The 26317-nt window shown below is 49.5% G+C and overlaps 1 protein-coding gene across 6 annotated transcripts in view; it reads right to left on the bottom strand.

Moving 5' to 3' along the window:
• EFCAB6 (EF-hand calcium binding domain 6) overlaps nucleotides 1-26317 on the bottom strand; it is a 233096-nt gene that overhangs the window by 38294 nt on the left and 168485 nt on the right. For all 6 annotated transcript variants that reach the window (XM_046645983.1, XM_046645988.1, XM_046645986.1 and 3 more), the window contains 4 exons: nucleotides 18030-18224; nucleotides 13739-13894; nucleotides 7691-7886; nucleotides 4441-4632 (listed from right to left, as the gene is read on the bottom strand). In XM_046645983.1, the coding sequence (XP_046501939.1) occupies nucleotides 4441-4632; nucleotides 7691-7886; nucleotides 13739-13894; nucleotides 18030-18224 (739 nt within the window). The remainder of the gene's footprint in view (nucleotides 1-4440; nucleotides 4633-7690; nucleotides 7887-13738; nucleotides 13895-18029; nucleotides 18225-26317) is intronic.

Genomic DNA, 26317 nt, shown 5'->3' with positions numbered 1-26317 from the left:
AGAATTGAGCCACTTCTCTCCAGTTGCACAGCTACTCTGCAAGCTGGTGTCAGCAGCGTCCCTCCCCGGGGCGTGGCCGGCCTCCCTGCTCTGGCCCTGGGCCCCCACAATCTCTTCTCTGTCCAGCAGCCACAGTGACCCCTTTAAAATGTAAGTCGGGTCATGGTGCTCCTCTGCCTCAAGCCTTCCCTTGCCTCTCCTTGTTACTCAGGGTCAAAGCCATTACAACGTCTTCACACGGAGCCCAAATGACATGGCAGCCCACCCCATCCCGCCCCGACCATAGCTCCTGCTCTCCCTCACTCGCCTCAAGGCGATGGACACCCTCCTGCCCGGAGTCTCCGCACTGGCCATGCCGCCGGGTCTCGGCTCAAATGTCACCTTCTCACACAGGCCCTCCTTCTGCCCTGCTCAATTTTTCTCTGCAGCACGTCCTGGAAACTGACATTTGAGATGTATTTGCATTCTTGTCCATCCTCCTCATGAGGAGGCAGGCCTCTGGAAGGCAGGGACTGTGTCCGTTTGGTTCGCTGCTGACCCCAGCAGCCGCTCAGTGCCTGCGCCACGGTGGGCCCCCAGGAAACGCTGGGTGATGTAGAGGGAATGAATCCACACAATGGGACGGTACAGAGCAAACGAAATCTACCTTTTAGAGAAAAATCAGCAACTGGAAAATGCCAACGATCTCACGGTGAGTGAAAAGGCAGCTATAGGAGAGACCACTCGGGGGGAGTCCCTGAGGGGAAGCGGGACCAGGAGAGCTGCCTCCTCATCTCATATCAGCAAGTCAGGGAACCATGCCCCGGGGCGGCTACTTAAGAGATGGAAGGGTAGGTAAATGCGGAGAGACAAGATGCACGCTGGAGAAGCAACAGCAGCAGATTACGGTACTTGCTGGGGGCGAAGAGTGAGCAAGTGATCTCTGCTTTTAAATCTTTTGCAACAACTCTACTTCCTTTGTATGCGGGCATATATTACTTTGATACAAATAAAAAACGTTTGTTCAAAAGGAGGCTTTTAAGAGTCAAGAGACTCCCCGACAACCTCCAAATTCCACAGCACATACACTCTGTCCTTGATCCCACTCCCCAAGGATATCTGTATAGAAAAAAGGATTGGAAGTAAATACACCAAAACGTTAGGTTGCCCCGAGGGGTGACTTTAATTCTCTTCTTCAAAATTATCGGTATATTCCAAATCATGCAAAATGGACATAAATGACTTCTACAAATATTAGCTTAAACCATATGAAATTGTCAATATTCAATTACTTTATGACTCTAAAAGTGGTGATTTAAACCAATAGAAAAAATTATTTTAAAAAATATGGGGCTTCTTTCAAGTTCAATAAAAGTATTCCTGTCCTTTGATCCCATTTTATTTCAAAATGCAGAAACAGATTTACATACAAAGTGTTCACTGCAGAGTAAATTACAATGGTAAAAGCTGAAAAACCCTAAATGCTTAAAAATAAGGGAGTTAAAGGAATGTTATATAGATATTTTACCTGATATTTGGAAGACCTTTAAGGAACATGGGGCAATTTAACATTAAGGGGAAGAAAGCAAGATACACGATTATATATACTCATCTTCTCTACGTAAAAGGATACATTATTTATACACCCATGCTCACAGCAGCGTTTTCACAATAGCTAAGACACGGAAGTAACCCAGGTGTCCGCTGACAGATGAGGGGACAAGCAAACTGTGGCCTATACACACAATGGAATATAATTCAGCCTTAAAAAGGAAGAAAATTCTGACACGTGCTACGACATGGATGAATCTTGAGGACACCACGATAAGTGAAATAAACCAGCCACAAAAGGACAAATACTGTGTGATTCCACTTATATGAGGTCCCTAGAGTAATAAAATTCCTGGAGACAGAAAACAGATGGGTGGGTGCCAGGGGCTGGGGGAGGGGGCGGGAGAGTCGTGTTAATGGGGACAGAGTTTCCGGTTTGCAAGATGAAAAGAGTTCTAGGAACGGATGGGGGTGATGGTTGCACAACAATGTGAATGTACCGAGCGTCACAGAACTGTGCACTCAAAAATCGTTAAAATGGCAAACGTTATGTGTGTTTTACCACAATAAAAAAAAATTAGGAGAAAATGCATTAAAAATAGAAAAAAAGATCTCCAAGGCAGTGTACCTCATAGAAAGAACATCAGCTCTGAAGCGGATCCTGCCTGGTGTCCACTCCCGGCTGAGGAGGCCAGGCGGGGACTAACTTCCCAGAGCCCGTCTGTCTCACCCGTGAAGCGAAAGCCGCCACCCCTCACTGGGGACGACAGCGGAGGACAGAGCGCACGGGAAGGGCCAGAGCTCACTGACCTGCAGGGGAGGCTGTTCTTGTCATGCTGTTATCATGGGGTTGAGGTTACTGTTTTCTTTTTACACTTTCCTGTATTTTACAAAACTTCCACAATTAATATGTATTTCTTTTAAAATCAGAAAAAGTATAATCATTAAAAACAGTGAGGGTCACCATAAACAGAGAGAAAAGACAAGTCACAGACTAGGGGAAGGCATTTGCGACTCACATACCAACAAAGGGGTGGAATCCTTGCAGGTAACTGGCAGACCACGGAACCCGAGCGGCGGACAACGTACCAAAGTGTCCGACCTTACCGACCTTCAGATTGGCAGGAATTAAAACGCCCGATAAAACCAAGGGTTGGCAGGGATGCGGAGCATCAGGGACTCTCCTGTGAGGCTGGCGGTGGTGTACACTGAATGACACGACCTCGGTGGCAGGATCTGGAAAGCTGACCACATGCTGGTTCCCCGCCCCACCCACCTGTCCGGCAGTTCCGCGCAGAGGAACCCCGTGTGTGCACACGGAGACAAGCACAGAAGTGGCCGGCGCTTTGCTTGTAACAGAGAAACGACCTCCTACGTGCTCATTAGCAGGGGGATGATAAGTGACTGGAGTGCGTTCATTCAGTAGAATACCTTCATTTAACAGACTGATTTTATAGCAGCTTAAGTGAAGGAACTCAAGCCAATGTAGTAACATAGGCAAATCCTAAACACGTTAGTCAGCAAGAAGAAGAAGTGCAGAAGACAACGTTCAATATAACACTATTTACATAAAGTTTCAAAACAGGAATGCAACGGTATCTGTTGGTTAGGAATGTCCGTCTAAATGGCAAAGATAAAAAATCACCACTCTCCCCAGGGAGAGAGCACAGCGTTTAGGGGCCTGGAGTCGGAGCGAGACTTCCCGGGGTCCACACGGCAGCGCTACCACTCGCCATGGGGGTGACTGTGGGCCAAGGTCCTAATGTCTCTGTGCCCCAGTGTCCTCATCTATAACAGGGGATGTCAACAGCACGTCCCTTGTCCCTCGTAGTGACATGGAAAGGATTCCATGAGTTAATGCATACAAAGGACTGAAAACAGGGCCTGGTCTGGAGAGCACCACACAGTGTTTGCTGCTGCTATCATTATTACAGCGAACCTCAACCCTTAAAAACGTTCACACTATTTGCTCTACTATTCTCATTTCCAAGACTCTATCCTAGACAGGTGGTCAAGGATTCATGAACTCAGGTGTTCGTTATACGCAATAGGTGCCATTGGAAAGGACCGAAGCTTCTGGCTGCAGGCGACAGTTGAGCACATTCTAGGACAAGCCTGCTGTGATTTCGCTGTTGCACTAGATTTGGATTTTTCACGTTTGTTTCCACCTCCCCTTCCGTGCAGGCAGGGACCGAGCACGGCACTGCATGTTCTCACTCAGGCAAGAACGGTGAGCAAAGAAATCTGTGTTGGTTGAAACTAGGTTGTAATTGTTGCTAAAGATGTTGGTCCATTTACATTTAGAGACCAAGCAATGGCCTGAGAACAAACAGCTTGTGCAGCCAGAGACGCAGTCCCGGGGAGGAACAAGAGCTCGATGGTCAGCCACTCACCCTCCTCCAGGAAGCCCTCGCTGACTTCCCCGGTGACCCTCCCTCCTGCTGAGCCTACCTGTTAAAGCCACTCTCTCCACGTCTACCTCTACCCCCAGCTTGGCCGATACACGGCCCACGGCCTGACACATAGTGGGTCCTCAACAAATGTCTCCTGAGTGGGTCCCAGTTCCCTCACTTACAGCTCAGGGCCTGACGCATACTGAGCCTCACTTCTCCGGACACCAGATCATCTTCGGGGATCTAAAATCCCTGAAAACTCTAAAACAACCAGACAAGAGCAAGCTCCCAAACTTCTTAGAAAATAAAAGAAAAGTAACTTCCAATGAAACAAGAGATACATATTTACCTCCAAATACTCTATGTAGAATTTATATCAGTTTTTCATTTAGAACGAGCTAATTACATGAAGTGATTGCCAATTTATCTGGCATGGTTTTAATCAATTATCCATTTTGCCAAAACTAATTTTAGCCCTTTTTCAAAGAGAGATGCTATGTGCTACAGACATTCCTACCTCTTCAAGAAAATCGCCGAAGTTCTGGAGGAAGTATTTCCAATTTACATGGGGGGTGAGATGAATCCTTAGTTTTCTCAAAAAATAACGATACTGGCTATCTGTTAGTTTGTAACAGAAATCCTTAAGGACTTGTCCAAATTCCGAAGCCTTTACAAACCCAGTGTCCTCTTTATCCAATGCAGAAAATGCCTAAAAGAAAAAAAAGGCAGATGCTACTGTCAAGTGAATATTTCAAAAATATTGTTAAGTATTGCTTTTCCGAATACAAATGAAATCGAGTGTGTGCAAGTCCCCCATAAATTCCAAATTACTAGAAAAATGCACTGTGATTGAAAGATGAGACAGGGGAGGTGTGCGTACGGTTAAGAGCATGGATGTTTGGAGGAAATCCGCTTCCTTCGCTCCTATTTGGATATGAAGAGGAAGAGGAGTGAAGAGGACCCCGGCCCCCGGTCTGCAAGGGACACCTCACTGAGCTCCCGGGAGGCCGGCTCTACGGAGCAGAAGAGACGCTCTGAGGGGTGAGGTACATCACCCCAGGTCTCTCCATCAGTAAATTCTAGTTTCTTTAAGCACAAATCATTTGTAACAGCAGGCTCAGGCACAACCAGCCACCTTGGGGTGTGGGGCGGGGGTCTCAGGTGGGAGTACCACGTTGGAAGTGGCCAGGAGGTGGGGTCAAGGGTCTACCCCCTCCCACTCCCACCCTGAGGCTCGTCCTTTCCTGACCCTCAGCCGGAGCTCACGTGACCTCACAATGGAAGACCCCCGCCGCCCTACGCCCATGCTGGAGGGGCTGGGCAGGCAGTGCCAACCCAGCAGTATAGTAATCAAACTGAAAAAGTGCAAAAATGTGCTATAAAAAGCAAGCACATTTTTTTTCCATCTGTCGAAACAAAATCATTCATTTTCATTGCACTAGGAAATCTGTATCAAGCGGTAGGTTAAGATCTTTTTATTTTAAGCAAGAATTCAACGTGCTTGCAGACCCCAAACCAAATTCCATGCAGCCAGTGCTCACCCGGGTGACTGAGCACACCCCTCAGCCCACGGGTGGCGTTACGTGTAACCAGATTAACCTGAGAATACTGTATAGCTCCGACTTTCTATCTAGCCTACGGTAACACGAGGTGGCTTCCTGCACACCGGAAGGAAGTGGACCCTGAGCCTCGGCTCTGTGGCCCACCCAGCCCTCACCCTCTCTCATTCGCCACAGTAAAACTTAGAACAGCACGAGTCACGAAGGCCCTCTTGTTATATCGAAGAAGCTGGTTCTCCTCAAAGTCTGCTGAGATCTACTACGTGCCAGGTACCTGTCTGAGCATTTCGTGTCACGGGGCGTTAGAGACATTGTGGTGCTGTGAGGCGAGCTGGGGGCCTGCTCTTCCCTGGGTCTGTGTGGCTTCCCCGTGTGTCAACCCAGCCTGCCAAGCTGCAGGGCGGAGGGAAGAGTCAAACGTGGAAAGGCTGAGGCACCCACAAAACTCTACATAAATAGAAGGTGTAGTTACATCACTTCAGAAACGAGATGCATCCGAGACACGTCTGCAACGAGATGCACAAGTGCACAGACAGGTCCAGTGTCCTCTCTGATGGCTGTCCCGAGATATGGTCGTTCCTTCTTCTCCTCGCTGCCTCGAATGCCTTCTTTCCCTCCAACTCATCAGCCACTCTTTTGGCCAGAGAATCCCCATCTGTTGCTTCAACCTCATGGCCTAGGGAGTGTTCTCAGAGGTGAGAGCCATGATTCCTCCCAAAAGTTCCACGGACCTTAGTTTGAGAACCATCCTGATACATGTAAAGTGATGCCACCTAAAGCTAGAAGGGGGCAAAGCCTCCTGCAAATGATTTGGCCCACACGGTGCTTTTGAAAAGCCTGAACTATGTGCTGACATTTAGAAGTCAGGAGGTTTTATAGCTTCTAATGAAAAATGAAAAGATCTAGCAAGGCTGGGCCCATTTTCAGCTCAGCAACAGTCGGCTGGGGCAGAGAGAAGCTGCCCTTTAGACAGGGCTGTTGCCGCGGCCACCACCTGGCCCCCTTCCCCATTTATTTTACTCCTGGTCCCTGGGCACGTCCGAGTTTGCAGTCCTCACTGGGTGAACACTGGGGCCAGGCAACCTCAAGCAGGCGCTCTGGTGTTGAAAGGTGTACAGACGGTTTTCCAGATGACCCACGTGGTTTTCCAGATGACCCAAGACATATTCATACTAACAAAGACATCAAAACGTTAAATCCTCATGGAGAATTCCTAGATGTGAAAACATCTGCTCTCCAGGATAAAGCCAGGTTCGCTGCATTCCAGAACTTTCATGAGCTGGCCAGGCTGACTTGCCTTTCCCCTCTCCTCCCTCTAACCCCTACGCTTGGCCCCCAGAGCCCAGCCGCCTCCCTGCACTGAGGGCATCTTCCCTCTGGGGACTTGGTGGACCCGTCCCAGGTTTCTGAGCGCGCCTGTAAGTGCGCACGCCGCAGACATGAAGACAGCCCTGCTGCGACTGTGGCTGCCCGGGCTCCGCGTGCCCAGCACCGCCCAGGACACTCTGGATTCGCCATCTCACTGAACTGCAGGCCCCACGCTCTGCAGACAGCATTTTCTCTCCTAGCTGCTGCTGTAGGGAACTCAGGTGTGGGCCAGTCTAGGGGACCATGTGGCCAAAGCACAGCTGTCCGAGGGTCTGGCACGGTCCACAGCCTCTTCCCCACACATGCCTGGGCTCGACATACTCCACAGTGTGTCATACAGACAATCCTAAAATGTCAATATGCGGGGGAGACCCCCTTTCTTACGCCTTCCCCTGGCTCCTGGTGGCCTTCCAAAGGAGTCTTTGTGCCACATCCAGCCCTGGCCAACCTCTTCAAGGCCACCTGGCGTCACACATCTCCATGGGCCCAGTGCTCACGGGATGTGCCGAGCCCCCCACCTGAGGGCCTCTGTCCTCTGCCCTCTGTGCAGAACCCCTTGTCCTCGCCTCAGACCCAGCATTTGCTAAACACAGCACTTCTGCCCCAGAGAACACGTGCTGGGGGCCACCATGGTAGCTTTTTACAGAGCAAAAACGGATACACATTTGCTAAAATGAACAGCGTGATCTTGAGGGACTCATCTGAGCTCCGAGGCCCTAAGAGAGTGGAGAGAGGTAGAAGGGGTCCCGGGGGGTACGGGGCTGAGAGTCATCTTTCATGAATGACATGGGTGCCAGAACTTCAGTTTCCACAATCAAAGCGCTTTGCAGCCTGACGTACCGTTGACAGAGCCGGACCGGAGGAGGCAACCACCTCCTGGATGCTCTTCAGAACGTCCTCTGGATTTAGTGTCGCGAAATTGATTGGCATGCTCTCTTCTTTCTCTTCTGGCTGCGGCCTTGTTGGCTTGCTGTTCTCCACTGCTTTCAAGAAGTCAAGGTAATTGATGGAATTATCATGCCAGCTGATTCCCCAACTTGTGCCAAAAGAAAGAAAATACATTAGTTCAAAAAAAAACCCCTATCACTTATTCATTCAGCAAACAGTTGCTGAGCACAGAACATGGGGAATATGAATAATGTTAAGGCACTCTTTCCTGGCCTATAGGTACGTGCATGCCAATTAGCCGTGCTCGTAGACAGACACACGCAAATCCTGCAACATAAGGGGACAGAGGAGGGGCTGTGGGGGGTGAGGGGGCAGGGCCGCTGCCAGCTGGCGGGGCCACAGACTGTCCTGGCCGGAAGCTCTGAGACCCGAAGGCTGGACGGTGTGGCTCACAGCCTTGGAGAGCAGAAGACGGGAGAGGAGGCCGTGCTAGGGAGTCTGGTCCTACGACTGGGGCGAATGCAGGCACCCGGCAGGGCTGGGACATCTGCAGAGCGGTATTTGCAGGAAGACAAAGCCAACAGCGGGGTCACAGATGGTCTGGAGGCAAGATTGCAGGGTGGTGGGCGTGGGAACTGTGGTCATTGATAACTTAGCTAATGAGGGCCCGGCAGGGAATTTGAAAAGAAAGGAAATACATCAACGACAGTGAAAAGGAAAAGAGAAACTGGGTAAAACAGACATTAAATTCTTCTTCAAGAATGGTTGAAACTAGGTTACCAAGCAGAAAGCACTCAAAAAACATTTTTACAAAACCTATATAGCTGAGTATTTTCTCAAATAAAACATTCCATCTAAGTGTATGTCTCCATAAGGACATCCACGGAGAAACCGAGGCTCCTTCCTGCCCTCGACACCAACACAGAAGAAAATACTGGTAAATTCCAAAACAATATATTGCGAGAGAAAAAGCCACAAGTTTCAGGAGAACGTAGAGTGTATTTATTAAAGGTGTAAAATAATTCAAAATAAAGTTTAATTGCTCTCAGAGTTCACATTTCTGAAACTCAAATTCCCTGGGGATCCTGACACTTGAACACCCCAGCCTTCTTTCGGCAGCACGGACAATGTGTGAGACAAGGAGAGCTCGGAAGGTTGGGGAGCCGGGGAGAGAAGTTTCCAGGGACTCAGAGACCTGCTTCTAAAGGGAACGAGCCAAGAGCTGTGCTTTTCCGACTCACAGCTGCGGAGCTGTCTCCCCAGGCGCCGCGCCACTGGCTCAGGCGGCGGGCACACGGAGGAAAAGATAATCAGCTCTATTTCATCGGCAGGATAAATTGCCAACTCGGTATTAAAATTTAGTAATAAAATCAAATGCATATGCTAATCTCCTCAGTATTATTTAGAAAAGTCTATTTTGGACCTAGAAAAGAATAATCTACATATAATTACAAATAACAGAGATGTTTATCATCAAGAGGTCTTTGAGATGAGAGAAGCGGCTGAGCCATGGATCCTTATTAAGGTTTCAATTGCTAAGAAAGTTGATCACCCCCATTGAAAGGTGGACTACAGGAATTCCACAGTCCTTTTGTTGTTGTTTAAAAAGTATCAAGCCTAACTATGTTTTAACAAGACTCTCTTATAATCATTTAGTTAATTATTTATCTTGTGCTATTTTCCTGTGATTTATTCACTGAATGCATATGAATTCTTCTTCAGCTGGAAATAGATTTAGTGAGAGGAAACTGTTTAAGGAAGAAGAGAACAGGCAAGCATTTGCGGATTAAATGGTCCTTCTTTTCATCACACTGACACACACAACACGCACACACTGGCATCAGACTTCTCGCAGCTCAAACACAACGGAGCAACATCTTCCAAATTGTAAGGGAAAGTCATTTTCCCCCTAGGAGTCTACATTCAGATGAGCTAGCGATCTGTCTGAGGGAGAATAAGAAAATTTTCAGACAAACACGAACTCGGAAAAACTACTTCCCATTCACCCTTTCTTAGGAAATTACTTCAAAAGATGTGGGATGTAGGAAACAGGGGATCCAACCCAGAAGAATAGCGGGGGCCAAAGAAAAGAGAAAATCTTGAAAGAAGCCGGGGCGGGGGGCACTTATTTACAGAGGAACAAAGATAAGAATTACATGAGACTTCTCATCATAAAACACGCAAGTGAGAAAAAGGGTGGGCTGACATATTTAAAGTGTTGAAAGGAAAAAAATCACCAACCTAGAATTCTATATCCAGTGAAATTATCCTTCAAAAGTGAAGGAGAAATAAAGGTTTTCTCAGACAAACAAAAACGGAGGGGATTCATCACCAGTCCCCGCTCCCTCAAACAGTGAGACCAGACAGTCTGCAGAGAGAAGGGAGCCCATGCAGGCCAGAAACTCAGCTCTGCACAAGGAAGGGAAGAGCGTCAGAGAAGGAATGAAGGAAGGCGGAAGAACGTCTTTGATTCTTCTCATTCTTAGTCAAGCTAATAGATGACTGTTTGTTCAAAGTAAGAACAACAATGCGTGTGGTGACTACAGCGTATGCACAGGGACGTGAACGACAGCCATGCTGTAAGGGACAGCAGAGAGGATGGGGGAATTCTCTGACGTAGGCGCCCGCACTGCCCATGAAGTAGTCGTGCGCCATGTGAAAGTGGGCTTAGGCTAGTTACAAATGGAAACCCCCAACTCTAGAGCAACCGCTGACCTTTTCTTTAAAGGGAGGGGAGAGGTGCTCATATTGCCCCCCTGCAAACAGAAGGCCGTAAGATTCAAGCACGCGGTCACAGAACACGAGGCCAGCACAGCACAAAGATACAGCAGGATGGGAATTGCATGCCGCAGCCACCGGAGGAGGGACAATCGACTCTTAGATCATTCCAGTGTAAAATGAAGCGAGGCTAGGATTTGCAGTTAAAGTGGCTCAAACACACATATCTAGCTCTGTTTCCACTTAAAACCTTTCTAAAATGACAGAAGAGGGAGTTTTGAAAAGGTGTAAAACAGTGGTTCTTAAAGTGGGGTGCTCTAGTCCAGCGGCATCAGCATCACCTGGGAATCGTTAGAAATGCAGGTTCCCAGGCCCACCACAGGCCTGCTGAATCAGCGGAGACCAGGCCTCCCAGTGACTCTGAGGCTTGCTGGAGTTCGAGGACCAGGGGCACAAACCACTGAGGATGGAGAGAACGTGGAAGAAGACAACAGCTGCTGGAATTCCATGGATGAAGGAGAAGGGATGTATCAGGTCCAAGAAACCAACAGAGGGAACGCAGAAAGGCAACCTGGCGTACTCTGCAAATGCCCTCCGACGCCCCAGGACTGGGCTGCCAACCACCTCTGGAAGCGGGAATGAAGGTGGGGATGAAAATAGCAGGACTGGTTAAAAGTCTGTGTGGGAAGGAATCAGAACCCAGGCCTCTCCCCAAACTCCAGGTGGCCGGGTGCTGGTCCCCCCCCCCCCCAACAGCAGCTCTGGAGGGGCTTCTCTGGAGCGGCCGTCTCTGCACTGGAGGCCTCTGTCCTAGGCCAAGGCAGCGAGAGCTCTTAATGAAAAGAGGGGAATTTAGTTAAAGCTTGTATCCTAACTCTACTAGTTTCCTATGGCTCTGTAGCAAAATACCACGCAGTGGGTGGCTTCAAACATCGCCCCTTTATTCTCTCACAGTTCTAGTCACCACAAGTCTGAGATCAGCCTCCCTGGGCCCAAGTCGAGGCATTGCAGGGCTGCACTCCCTCTGGGCTCCAGGGGAGAACCCCATTTCAGCCTCTCTCAGCTTCAGGCAGTGGTGGCAACCCTTGGCTTGTGGTCACACCACCCCAATCTCTGCCTCTGGGGTCACTTTGGGGTGAACTCTCCCTGCCTCCCTCCTATAAGGAAACTGGCAATCGCGTTGGGCCCACCCAACAATCCAGGATCAGCCCATCTCAAGACCCTGCCCTGAATCCCATCTGCAAAGACTCTTTTTCCATATAAGGCACCATCCACACATCCCAGATCATGGGGACCCGCACATCTTTGGGGAGGGTTATATTCGGGGAGTTCACCATATAGGCTGTTGAAGCTTCCAGCCAGCTCCCAGTGAGCTCCAGCATGGTGGCAGCAGGAGACCACAGAGTGCTCTCTGGTTGGGCTGCCAGACGTAGAAAAAAACCCAAACCAACCACCACATGGTTACTCAGTTAAATTACAATTTCAAATAAACTATATATACATAATATTTAGAATAAGTATATCTCAAATATGGCATGGTATATACTTATACTAAAAAAAAATTCTGTTTATCTGAAATTCCAATTTAATTGGGCATCCTATATTTTACCTGGCAACTCTATTTTCTGGGAAATCTGACCAGCCCAAAAGAAAAGTTTTAAAGATACTGCCACCGAAGGGCCCCCAGGGAACTGCCTGCCAGATTACCATGGAGTTCAAACCACAGTCAACAGGCCCCGATCTGTGCAGAACTTCTAATCCACTCCTCAGTACCTCACTCTAACACCAGCATATTTTTGAGGAAATCATCTAACGTGGAACATAGCAGAAAAAAGCAACACTGAGGAGAGAATTCTCAGGTGAAGAAAACTTAAAAAAAAATCTACTGCTAATATCTTCAGAGAAATGAGATAGTACATCTATGAAACAAGAACAGGATGCCATAAAAAAGGAACATTCTAAGAACAAAAAATGAGCTCTGGTGGGGGTCAGCCCAATGGCATAATGGTTAGGTTCACATGCTCTGCTTCAGTGGCCCAGGGTTTGCGAGTTTGGATCCCAGGCATGGACCTACACACCGCTTATCAAGCCACGCTGTGGCAGTGTCCCACATACAAAATAGAGGAAGATTGGTACAGATGTTAGCTCAGGACCAATCTTCCTCACCAAAGAAAAAAAGGAGCTCTGGTAATTAAAAATATTATAAGTATGATAGCAGAAATAAAGATCTCAAAAGAAGGGTCAGGAGTTAAAATTGAGGCAATCTCCGAGAAGGCAGAGCAAGAAGAAAAAGAGATGGAGGCTATGAAGATTTAAGAAACAGCTAGTTGGTTCAATATTCGGTGACAATAGGCATTTCATAAAGAAAAGAACAAGAGAGGAACTCACTAATGGAACAAATCAAGAGAATCTCTGAGAATCGAAGAACACGCAAAGGGCCATCCAAGAGATGAAGCTGGCAGATTAGCTGATGTGTCTGAACCCACTGCAAGGAGATTTCACAATTGGGGGTGAGCTGGGGGTCGAATTAGTGATAATAAGTACAAAGAAACTAAGTAAACAGAAGAAAATCAGATAATCATTAACTCCAGGGAAAACAAAACACTATATAGGAAAGGAAAAGTGACCAGCGAGTCACAATAATATAAATCCTGAATACTGATCTACCCCAAATTGAGATGCGGCGATATGGGGAGGCTGTGGGGACCAGGCTGTGCGTGCTTCCACGGGTGGGGGAGGCAGGGGGTGAGGTGGCTCGTGGTGTGATGGGCGAAAAGCCTTAAACGCACATCTTCCTGGTAGGAGGTCAGTAGACACCGCCTAAAAGCGACAAATCAGGAAGCAGCTATAGAAGCTTGCCACGGAGAAATACGGAGTTAAGGACCAAAAGTTATCAGCTGGAAGCGACGGAACTTGTTCACTCCAGGGAGGGGGAAGTGAGGAGAGATGGGGGGCAAGGGGGCTCCTGTTTCTAACAAGCCTTGTAGAACAGTTTAACCCCTGCCAAAGGGCATGAATAACTTGGGTGAAATGAAAATAATGTTAAAAAAGGATGATTATGCTGCTGAGACATATCAGGAAAGTTATGCATTGGTCAAACTGCTTTCTCTTTTTGTTGTGAGTGACCCAAACCCACTATAATGTAGCCCAGCCAAAAGGGATCCGTGGGGGTTGTTCTAGTGTCAAAAGGCTGTTTGAGTGGACAGAGAAGAAGAAATGAAAGCGATGCGTCCAGGCGGCTTTCAGGCCTGGGAGGAAGACAGTTAACTGAGGCAAGGAAACCTGCTGAGAAGGTCGGTCAGCTCCTCTTCCCGAAGAGGACAGCCGCATTCCTGCAGCACTTTCTGCATGCTGCTTAGGGACACGTAGCCGTTTTTAGATTTATCCAGTTTGGTGACTGCTTTGCTGATATCTTGATAATGGTCCTTAAGCTTTTCCCTGAAAGAGAATACATTTTAGACACATGCTAAAACGAGGAAAACAAGCAATTTCTTTAAAGCAAGAGTTTCATGATCATTCTACTGTGATGATTTGCTGGTTCATCTAAGAACTAATTTGGAAGACGTTCTGCAGCCTTGGTGTAACATTCACATTAAAAGGTATTCCGGAAAAAATTTCATAAGTCTGCAGCGTTATCATTTTATTATTATTATCATTAGCAAAACAATGTTAGAGAAATTACAACCTGGTCTTTTTACTAGAATTGATACTTTAAAGGTGGAACCAAGAATTTAAAAATACAGCGATATTACAGACATGTGAAAGAACCCTTCATTCTCTGCATGAAGCCTGTGAGTATGGATTATGGGCCGGGCATGCGCCATACGTCAGGAGACAGCTAGTGAACCCGGCCGGCCTTCCTAGAAGAATCTGCAGCCCAGCGGGGGCAAGGCTGATGATGAGCAGAAGATATCAGTGCCGTGTGCAGTGGGCTAGTGGGTCCGTAAAGAGCCGGAGAGCAGGACTGGGAACGCCCACATGGCAGCAAGAGAGCGGCAGTTCCCAGGAGGGAGGTGGGGCAGGCCTCACTGGGAAGAGAGTGGAGGCGAAGGAGGCAGCAGGGAGTTACCCCGAAGAGCTCTTCCGGGGCCCAGGGACAGGCAGCGCCAAGGCCCTAAGAGGCAGGTGTGTGCGCTTGGGGCGCGAGGAGGGCGGAGAGGCCTGGGCCTGTCGGTGTCAGCTGGGGGGACCCCTTGTTTCATATCTGGTACTTTTGTTGTTAAGAACGCAGCCACCATTTGTGTGCCTCAACTGGCAAACCTGAACGTGCGCGTCTTCTTTGTGCACACTCTCCCATTTCTTCTGCCCAACGACCCTGCAAGGGAGGTGGGTACCTCATCCCCATTTTACAGACGAGGAACAAGACAGCGCCAGCCCCGTGGTGGAGTCCGGCCTGACCAGGCCTTTCCCTCCCAGGGACAGAGACGGCGAGCATCCAGCTGTAGCTCCTGCTCCACGGCTGATTTTCTTGCAGAACATATTCAAGTCTCTGATTCTGCTAATTCAAGTCTTTCGGCCTGGGAAAATTCTTCCCTGACTTAAAAAAAAAAATTATTGCTAAGGGACTAAAAGTGTATGGACGTCTTTAAGAATGAACAATCTTACACTTGACTGATGGTGGATTGGTTATAAATTCCATAACCTTGGCTCACTCAGGTCTCTAAGAAAGATCTTCCTACCACACTGAATGCTATTCTTGTCTGACGGGCTCAGACTCAGAGCTCAGCTGTGGGGTTCTTACTCAGGGAAAAGAATATGCTAGAAATTCCAAACACGAAATCTTTGCTGGTAATTGCCTACCACCTCAAGTATATATTTGTGGAGAGGACAGTTCCTTGAGCACGCCTGAAAAAATAATCCGTAGGAACAGAAAACTCAGAGATCCAGAAAAGCGGAAGTTGAGTGGGAATCGTCAGGGCGCAAGAGGGGAGTGGCAATGACTTTGAAGCTATGTGGGTCATCTACTCCCTTCTCTTGGTGGCCTCCAATTTGGAGCTGGCTGACTGGAGCATTTGAGCATCTGATACAAATGAGCTGCATTCACCGCTCTCTGAATGTATACCAACAGCAGCAACATTTGGGATTCCCTTACAGGTGTACATTGAATTCAGTCTCATGTTACCAAATGATTACTCGTCATCACAACCATTATATTCCACTTAATCCTTCAAAATGAAAGCAAATGAAGGTAGAAAAAAATCAAAACATTTTTTTGAGATACATATTTTTAGAAAATTGAGGCATTCAGCATTTCTTGGACTGGTTTCCAGGCAGTAATTATTTCCCTTGCAGAGTAAATATGTGCACAGAGTAAATGAGGGTTTAGAGCATAGATCACGCCATACTGCCAAACAGAACGGGTGTCAGCCGACACTCAGGGACGAGCTGCTGTTGCTCTGGGTCCATGTCCGGTTCCTGGTCTGGACAACGAGACAGAAGCCTGAAGAGGGCCTGTCATGGCCAGTGGGATGGCCACAGAGCCCCTCCCACGCACGGCCTCGCTAGGCGGGCAGCGCTGCCAAAGGCCCCATGGCCCGCTGGTTTCGCTCAGTCGCCTCTCAATTTGCATGTTAAAACGGCCCTGCTATGTGGCAGTTCCCTATGGTGGCTCTGATCCTGAATCTTCAACTCAGAACAGAGCAAGTCAGGGGAAATAAATACGAGCTTAAAAACAGATTTTCCTTAATTTTTAAAATGTATTTACTGCCCTCCAAACAAAATAAATTCCCTTAGATTTAAGAGGCAAATATAACATTTCGGTCACTTTAATGAATGTGACTCCCATCTGTCAACCTTATCAGAGTTTCAGGAGAAATGAAGAGGTAAAAAATCCTGGAAACGTGGAATCTTACGAACTATCTGGAAGATCCACCGACATCAAAATTTAAAGCAGGCCATCCCGAAGGGCAAAGCCGCTTGACAATTTTACAATCGGACATCTTTGAGAAAACAGAAGTCGGTCATGCATTTTTATGAAATTGGGCTTGTCTTCTTTAGTAAGAAAGTACGATCGTGGCAAAGAGGACGGGGTGAGTGTGAATTAGTTCACTGGGCTTGGTGATCTGAAATGCACATGGCTCTTTCAGCTACAGATCCCTGCTCACACAATCAACAGAAACACAGGAAGAGCAAGAACGAGCCTACGAGCGCCGAGGATGTGAGAATCCTCTCTGAGCCTCATTACTCACAGCGGCAGGAGAGAAAAGAAGGGAAGACACGAGTGGGTAATGAGGCCAGCCCTGTCTGATAAAGATAAATTCCACTTTTTCATTAGTTTTATGGCATGTTTGATTTATACCAGTCCTGCGCACATTTTTACTTTAAATTTCACAAACTCAATTCTCTGCCTTCAGGCTTTATAACTCAGTAACTTAGACAGAATGCGGGGGGGGGGGGTTCAAACCGCTTTCCCCTTACACCCTCTTCAGCCATTACACTTCTTCCCTGTGTCCTTTGGAGTCCTTATTTCCTTTGGGGATTGTTTAGCAACAACTCATTCACTCAGGTGCTATTTGAGGTGTGGGGACAGAGAGCTGAAGTGACAGACAGACACACAGATGAGAGCACCATGGAGCGAAGGCAGAGCTATGGAGCGAGGAGCAGAGGCTGGCCCGGAGAGTGCTGACGGCCGACGCCCGCCACTGGTGAAGGAAACCCGTCCATTGCCTTATGGCCACATCAAATGCAGCAAAATCTCCATGTTATAAATTTTTAAAATATGACATTAGGAACTAGTTTTAAACTTTGAAAATAATCAAGCACAGCCCCTCCATCCGGATATGACACATCCCCTTTGCCGAGCATCTTCTGGTCCTCACGGACCCGTACACGTCTGACATGGTCCCAGTTGTGGTATGCACACTGTTTAAAACGTCACCTCCAATTAGCCTTCGATCACCAACATTCTCCAGTCTTCACGACGCCGACTGCAACAGGCAGGCACTGCTTCACGTCCTTCAGGGCCACACTTTGCAAGCCAGTGCTCTCCCGCGGGGTCGGCAGGTGCTCCTTCCGTTGCTGCTGAGGGCACACTGCAAGTCAGACGCTCCCACTGCTAAAGTGCTGGCCTCTTCTGCATTATTGCTTTGGGATAAAGTCCCCAAAGTGGAAATATGGAGTTAAAGAATATGTCTGTTCATTCATTCATTCAACAAATATTGAGTGGGTACCTGTTAGGTGTCAGGCTCTGCTTTAAGGAAGACAGGCCTGTCTTTACGGAACTTAGCTTCTAGTTGGGCCAGTGGAGGGGCGGGCAAAACACAGCGAACAAAGAGAAGGGACGTTCTCCAGGGCGACCATGCAACACGCACGAGCGGAGAGCGCGGCTGGGTACGGTGCGTGGGCTCAGAGCTCTTTACCTCCTTTATCTCCGTGACTTGGCGCCCATTCCCAGCATCGACCGCAGGGAATGAGTCTGACAGTGTCAGGATAATTCTGCCAGCGCCAGAAGGTACCACTTTAAACAACTTTGACCACAAGGGTGAACATGGAGCACCCGGCCAGCTCCTGGTCCTACGATACCTGCAACTCACCGGGCTGGCACGGCCTTCTCTGTACAATACCTGCAACTCACCGGGCTGGCACGGCCTTCTCTGTGCTCTGCTGCAGTTCTTTGATCTCTTCCTGCACCTGCTGCGGCTTCGTGAAATGACCCACGAAGTTGAAATAATCCTCTGCATAGGGCTGGTGAACATCTGCTGAATAGCTGATCCCCAGTTTCTGCAAAAATTCTTGGTAAGTGATGTGCCCTCTTCCCTCGGTGTCATAGCTTTGAAGACAAACAAACAAACAAACTCTCATGAGTAGCTGCCACGGTGCGTCGTGCCCAGGGCTTTGACAGTATCTGCACCGTCTGCAAGGGGCCACCCAGGTCCTCATCGCTCTGTGTGCCGCAGACCAGCGCACTGGCTTCACCTGGGGGAGTCAGAAACGCAGCATTTCAGGGCTCGCCCCAGACCTGACCCCAATCCGCACTGAACCAGATCCCTGGGCGATTCATCGAAATTTGAAACCCATTGCTCTAATCAACAGAAAGCTTACCTCGTATGCTGTGACCCTGGCCCACTCCAACAGGCAGCAACTGAATCTGTCCACCTGTCATTCTGGAGAAATACGGTTGTGACCAGAGAAAATGAAAATCCACCCTTCCATTCATTCAACAGTTTTTTTATTGAGCACCTCCACGTACGAGGAACCATGCTAAGGTTTAGAAGAAAATCCTTCAAAAAGCATATTCAGTCTTAAAACTCCAATAAGTGAATGCACTTGATTCAAATTCCCCATTTTCTCTTTGAAGAGACGCCAATTACATACAACCAATGAGAGAGACTAGTAAGGAAAACAAGATAAGAACTATGCTACGTGCCTTTTATGTCATTTTCTAATGAGATTTTTCTGAATTTAATTCATTAGAAAAGCCATAATGGAGAGGTTTTTTTTTAATCTCCCAACATTATTCAAATAGAATAGAATTACTTCAATAAAAAATTTTAAGGCAAATTGCCAATCTTTTTTAAAGAAAAAAAAAGCATTTATTTCTACAGGAAGATCTCGGTCTTCATCTAATCAATAAAAACGGCGTTGGTGGCTGTGATTTTTTGCAGATGAACTCAGAGGCACAAGGACCGAGACGACACTGAAACAGCGTGCGGGCACAACTCTCCGGCAGGCTGCTGTTCTGACGTCCGGTCGACTGACCACAGGAGCTGCAGCCCCTTGCGAGGCACAGTCCTCCTGGCCCCTCGCTCCCTCACTGGCGAGATGCCGGAGGAGCTGCAGAGCTCCACACTCACCTCGAGCCTCCCACACTCTAAGCTCTCTGCTGAATAACAATGAAGAAAATGCATTTATTTACACAACTTTATGTCCTCAAGGGGTAGGGTGGTGGGTGGAGGACAAGGGGGTAAGAAGTTTGGGCAAATGCTTCACGCACTTGTGCCACAATCTGCAGAGCACTGGGAGTTGGAGCACCATCCATCCTTCCCCAAGGCCAAGTGGGCCTGTCCCCCAAGGTGCCTAGGAGCCCAGGGCCACCTCCTCTCCCCACCCTGTCCTTCTGCACCCTCAGGGCTGCAGCTTCCTTTTGCCCTGTGTCTGACTTCCACCCACCTTATTCAGCACTCAGGCTTGTTTTTAATCATGGACTCCATCTTAGAAGATAAGGAAATTCTCCTCTAGCGGTGGAGAGGCAGCAAAGGGTGGGGAACTCCAAGTCAAACAGCAGCTCACCGGCCTCAAGACCCTGGCAAGGCCCTGACCCACGCTGGGGCTCCGTCTCCTCATCCGAGAGCCACTGAAGGCATTCCTAGACCTCTGGGCCGAGTCAGTGCGCTGCAGCGCTGCTGACTTCCTATTATTTAGGAAACGCTCTAAGACCTTTCCGGTGTCTGTTATTAGAATGACCTTAGTACTTGCCACACAATAAAGGACCATGCTACCTTTATTCAGCCAACTTGTTTCTGAAACAAAATAAAGTGACACACCCACAAAAGGAGGTCCCTGGGGTCTGTAATTCCCAAGGCTTGTCCTGTCGGCCAGAGCAGAGCTGTGATGCTCCAGGCAGCGCGGAGGGCCAGTGCCTCTGGCAAACGGCTGTTCCTCCTGCTGGTGAGAATAAGAGGGCCACAGAAGAGGGAGCTTAGTTTTCCATCAGTACCCCCGAGAAGGGGGAAGGGCTGCCATTGCTCCAGCTTCTAGGGTGCTCCCAGCGCCCTGCGTCTCTCCCTGAACTGCACGGGGCCTGTGACCAGCCTTGTGCCACCAGAGTGACGTAGAAATGCAACTCTGGTCAAGAGGCCCCTTGAATAAATCTCCTCGAGGGCCCCCACTCCTACAGGAGCATTCCTGAAAGGATGGTGCGCAGACCCCCACTTGACAGACAACCCCAGGGAGCCGGGCATCTCTCTCGGAGCCTGTCTCTCCTCTGAAGTCAAAAGTGCCGAATTTCCACCTTCCTTGGAATTCCTCGGGGGCGTGGTGAGGACCCACAGGTAAAGACACGTAGGGGCTTAGAGGGCCTGGCACACAGGAGTGCAGGGCACTGTCTGCTGCTGCTGTTCCCCATCCAAAGGCTCCACCACATGCTGCCTCTGCCTCCAGTCCGTGTCTCCTCTCCCTGCCAGACGGCGAGTTTCTTGAGGAGAAACCAAGCCTTGCTAATCTTTACCCGGAAACTCACAGTGCCCAGCAGCAGGCCTGCAAAGCTTCGTTGTCAGTACAAGTCTGTTGAGCTAACGAATGTGAAAGACACGTGTTCCTAAGGAAGGAATTGCCACCCTTCCCTGTTATACTCAAGAGAACACCAATGACAAACTCTAAATCATGACACTTGAACTGAATGAAAAGACACTTCTTAATTACTTCATTAATAAAGATCATAAACAGTCTACTCTCATTGCAAAGGAGCAGAAGACCAGATTGCACAATCACAATGGAAATATTGTTATGAATGTGAATAATCAGAGAGTTAATTCAGCTTACATAACCTCACCCCCATTACATAATCCTTTGTGCAACATTAAAAAAAATCAACTTGCTTATAAAGGTTGAATTTTAAAATGGTTCAGCAACAGATGTGCCAGGAAAAATGTGCACAGAAACAGAGGACCCATAAAAACTTGCATTTGCATATGGCAATGGCCACTAATTTATGACATAATCAGATTTCTCCGCCCATTGATTGTATGCACGGCAGTTTGGTCGTGCACATGATCTGAGTGTGCCCATCGATCGCTTTGCTTCGCTTACACAGTCTGAGTCCTTCAGGCTCAGTTAAAGCCCTTGGTTCTTACATCAACGACAGAAGCAGCTTCTAATACCACTCACCCCAGAGTTAGACGGTCTGGTGTAAGCCCCACGGACGACCCAGGCCATGCCACAGGGGTAGAGATGGCACCTTGCGCAGCTTGGGACACAAGGAATTCTCTCGGGTACCATCTGCCAGGGCGGTCTGATGGCTCAAACAGCTGCCCTTCAGAATGCAAAATGTCCACCTGCCTGAGTTGGCCATGACCAACGGGCACATCCAGCAAGCCCTGGTGGAATCACAGAAAGTTAGACACCACCTGCTCCAGTCCCCATCCAGGGCCACAACCCTTCCTCCACGCTCCCCAATAAGCAGCGGTCTAGCTTCCGATGAAGCCGTGCCAGGGAAGGGAAAACCACTCCTTCAAAGACTGCCCACTGGAGTTCTAGACAACTTTAATCACCGGAAAGTTCTTTATGCTGAGCTAAGAGCCCACCCAGCCAGTCCTCTCCACGCCGAACCCCGCTTCACATCCAGCTCTTCTAAAACTCGATCTCCACCACCCCGTCCCGCTCAGTCTTCTCTTTTCTAAGTTAAAGACTCTGTGCGTTCAACCTTTCAGATCCTGTCCCAGCCGAGGCTCTCCTTGCCCAGGAGCTCCACCAGGACGGCACCCAGGAGGATCTCTCTGGGCACTGCCTTGGCTGAGCCACTGGAGGTGATCTAGCCTCTTGTTCACCTAAAGCCGTACGTCTTCTTCACATGAGCCAATGCCTACGGCACAGGCACTTTTTCATAGTCTTTTCTTTTTATACTGGAATACTGACACACAACTTACCCACCCTATCAAGAAATGTGCCTAAATTGGGCATCATCTCCAAAACGTCCTGTAGAGTCCACCCGATTAGCTGGTTTTACACACAAAGAATCTACACCGAGGTTTCGGAGACTGCTGCCTTCCTACCCCAGTCCTCCTTGGGTGCATTTTTACAACACACTGTCTCTACAGTTTCTCAGCAAAGTTTGTTTTAGATGCAATAGCGAATGGCACCTGATGAAATGAGACTTCAGAAGATGCTCAGAATGCCGAGCATCCCCCTGAGGGAGGGCCTCCCGGGCCCTGGGCAGCAGGTCTGTGGGACACCTGGTGCTGGGAGCCTGCCCCTGACGGGCTCTTCTGATCCAGGCAGCATCCTCCCTCTCCCACCCTCCTCCCCAACCTCCTCCCGGCCCTGGGCCTCTCTGCTCACTGGGATGCCCTTCCCCCACCTATGACTCATGGCTGTTTATTACAACTCCGTTCAGGCGTTGCATCTCCTGGGGTCCTTCCCTGAACACCCACACTGCTCCCACAAGTCTGGCCACCCACGCTTGTCTCTCCTGGCATGCTGTAGCTGTCACCACGTCTGCAGGTATGTCTTCCCTGGGAGCTGTGAGCAACTGAGGGTGGGGCTGCCTTCATCTCTGGAACCCCAGAATCTAGTACAGGCCCTACAACTTGGAAAGATTCAAAAAATTCCTGCTCAATGATGCTCAGATGAATGAATGAATAAATACACTTCCATCTTGTAATTTATTCTTAGCAGATTCTCCAAGCAAAACCAGACATATTGCTCCTGAAATCTCATGCTTAAAGATCCTATTTTGGCTTCAGTTAGCAGGTTTCCTTTCACAATTAGCAACCTCCCTCAGGCTTGAACATTTTGTCCCTTTAATCCTCAATGAGCCAGCCTGTGACAGCCCCGCTTGACATTCACGTGCTCCCCACTTTGTCTAGCCCCTGTGCAGTCAACCAGGGCCACTGACCAGCCCTGGGCAATAGGCTGTGGGCAGAAGTGTGTCACATCTTGGCAGAAGTCCGCCAAAACCCACATGTGATCCTGCGGCCTGCAGTCCCTGCCTCGGTGGGAGGGGCCCCCTGCCAGGACGATGAAGCCACCAGCTGGAAGCCAGCCAGACCCCCAAATCACCACTTGGAAGAGAACTGTGCAGAAGAGCCGCTAGACATGCGGTGGACGTTGGGTGACTAAGAAATACAACATCCATGTGCCAGGTCACTGCGATCTGGGGGTTAATCTATTCATTTACTTCCACAGCACAAACTAGGCCCTTTAGACCAGTCTTAAGCTCTACGATAGCGCACTTCACAGGTGCTTAATAAATGTTGAGTGAGTAATGGATGCTGACAAATTTTTTCTTGTCTACATTCTGCCCTATTTTCTAATTTTGTGTTTCTGAAAGAACAGAATGTTATTTCCCTCCTCACTTCCACCTACCCAATTTGGAGGGCCTTTACTATTCTGACACTTGGACCCCCTGAGCTGGCAGACTGTGTCATGCTGGCCCCAGCTGCCCCCTGCCTTCCCTGTGGTCCCTGTTGACTCGCACGGTGGTGGGAGAACGCCCTCCCTCGCTAGGGCACCTGCGGGAGGCTCCTGGCACCTGGACCACCCCTCGCTGGCGGCCCCCTCCTGCTGCTCACTGCCCTGCTCTGCAATGCAGAGGTGGGTTTGGAGGGAGTGGCCCAGCGGGAGGTGGCTGCCTCATCAGCAAGCACTGAGCCATTGAGAGGGACAGGCCAGGAGCGGCAATGAGGGTGACGGCGATTGGCTGAGATCAAGGAAACACGTAGAAAACAGATGAAAAAATCCACTACCAGGTTACCACTGCTCATCATCTCTACCGACCGGGTCACAGCTGCTTCTTCCTGTCATATTTTCTTTTCCTTCATGCTTTTCTGTATTTTCTGAGTCTTCTAAAATGAGTGTGTATTAATATTGCAATCAGAAAATAATCTTAAGTCTATATGATCTTTTTGCCACTGATTTTTATGCTTATATATGCCATACTCCACACACATCGTTTGGTCCCCATAGCCGTCCCATTTGACAGACGACTGAAGCCCAGAGAAGGTGAGCCACTGGCCCAAGGCCACCCAGCTCAGCCCAGGGTGCCAGGGACAAGGCGCCGGTCCCGCTCAGAGCACAGCCCTTAGTGCAGGCGACTCAGCTGCCTCAGGCTGTCTTCTCGATTTCTGCGCTGGACTCGGAAGAATCTGAGGAGCATCCCAGCTCCTGCTCGTGCCGCCTCTCCTTCCAGGAGCTCAAGGCTAGTTTGCCACCCTAAATCTCTCTCACACCTATTACTTCTTCCCCAGCCCTCCCAGCACCACCCAGGAAAGCTCACCACCTCCTCTTGCTTAGGCCCTGAGACAGCCCTTAATGCACCTCTGTGTCTCCTGCCATTCACCCTCCTCCCTGTGGCCAGTGACGTTTCTAGAACTCGGGCCTGCCTAGGTCTTTCCCCACTAAACACTTGGCCTTCAGGACAGGGTCCCTGCCTCGTCCTGCCCTTCACGACGCAGTTCAGTGGACGCACGGCCTCCTCTCCTGTCTGTATCTCCCAGGCTGCACCTGTTCCAGCCACCCCGGTGATCTCACAGGCCTGGAGTGGGATGCCCTCCTTTGCCCCTTGGCTGGATGTTCACCTGCTGGCTCTCAGCCCCGTGCTCATCCTTCAGCAGGTCTTCTGAGTTACCCCCCGACGTTCCGGAGGTGTGCCTGGTCAGAAGGTGGGAAGAGGACAGAGCAGGTTGTTTCCAGTGGCTCCTGCTCAGCCCAGCAGCTGAGATCCAGCAGATTCTGAGAGTATCTGGGGTGGAGGCAACTTCTTGATCTCTAAGAAACACCCGCTTCCCTTCTGCCCTCAGTCCCTGGTCGGGGAGCAGCTTCCTGATCTCTGGGTAACACCCCCCACCAACCCTGCATGCTCTTCCAGCCCAGGGGCAGCAGCATCCTGGCCTCTGAGCAATGCCACATTCCCCTTCAGACATCTGGCCCTGCTGACATCTTGGCAATCATCACGGCATTATGTCCCACTGGCCCGTAAATATTGGAGAGGTTCCTGCTTTCCTGCCTGGACACTGGTGAACATACTCCTGGAGTTTTCTGTCTCTCGAATGCCCCTCTTCCCTGCTCCCTTGGACGTAATTCCAAGTGTGGCAGATGCCATGGCGAGTCCTGCCATCTCACTTCTTTTTCCCCCTGGACACACATCCCAGCCTCCTTTTCCGGGGGCACAGCCATGGGAAGGGATTCTGACCAGCAGAACGTGGGCAAAGTGACAGCCAGTGTCTAGGCTTGGTCCCTACAGAGCTGCCCACACGGTCCTCTCTGCTCTTCCCCATTCTCTGCTGGCAGACACCAAAGATCCAGGGGGGTGATGGGACTTCTGGTCCCTGAAGGATTTGTGGGTGGAGCCCCGCAACACCCACACTAGACTGTGACATCGTCATCAGGGCACGCTTCTGAGGTGTCGGCCTTGTTTGTTACTGCAGCTAGCCTACCCTGACTCAAACTAATTTAGCACAGCCGACGGAGGCCCAGAGGAGGCAGGTAACTGAACAGAGGGCACACAGCTCAAGGAGTGGAGGGAGGAGTCATGACCACACGTCTGGCTGCAGAGCTCTCGCTCTCAACTCTCACCACCCCAGTGTACAGCCAAAGGCAAAAGCAGACAAAATTCTGGCCTCAAACAGTTGATAGCACAGGGTGGACATTTAATAATGTCAGTAAATGTATAAAGAAAGTTCAGCCAAAAGCAAGTGTCTACCCCCCGAGAAAACGGAAACTCGCTCTGTCCCTGCTCCAGGAAGGGCTGAGCGCGCCCTGGTTCTCCACACAAGAGCCTTGCAGGGACACTTGACTCCAACACCCTCATGCCTACGGCCCGCACCCAGCTCGGGGGCTTGTCCTGTCCCACCCTGATGGAGACAACAGTCTCCTCGTGCTCACCCCCGTCCAATCCTGAACTGTTTCCTGACTCATCGTCCTAAGGTGTCGCTTGATTCACGCCACAGCCCCACTCAAACTTCCTTGTTCCCGAAGGCCTGGCTAATAATGCCCGAAAACGATGACCACGGCAAGGGGAGCGCCTTCTCCTGCTTTCTCACCCTGGGAGCTCAGGCCCCTGCTTACGGAACGCCTCATGGACTGTCTGGTGGGTGAGGCCGTCCTCCTTCCCCACCTTGACCCTTTGGAACTATTTCCACATCACTCCTACCGTGACAGCCGCCCGCTGCCCCACGGCCCCCACATTCCTGCTTTCATCGCCCAGGC

This window comes from Equus quagga, chromosome 19 (assembly GCF_021613505.1).
Source record: "Equus quagga isolate Etosha38 chromosome 19, UCLA_HA_Equagga_1.0, whole genome shotgun sequence".
NCBI classification, from domain to species: Eukaryota; Metazoa; Chordata; class Mammalia; order Perissodactyla; family Equidae; genus Equus; species Equus quagga.
This window is presented reverse-complemented; position numbering and strand designations above follow the sequence as displayed.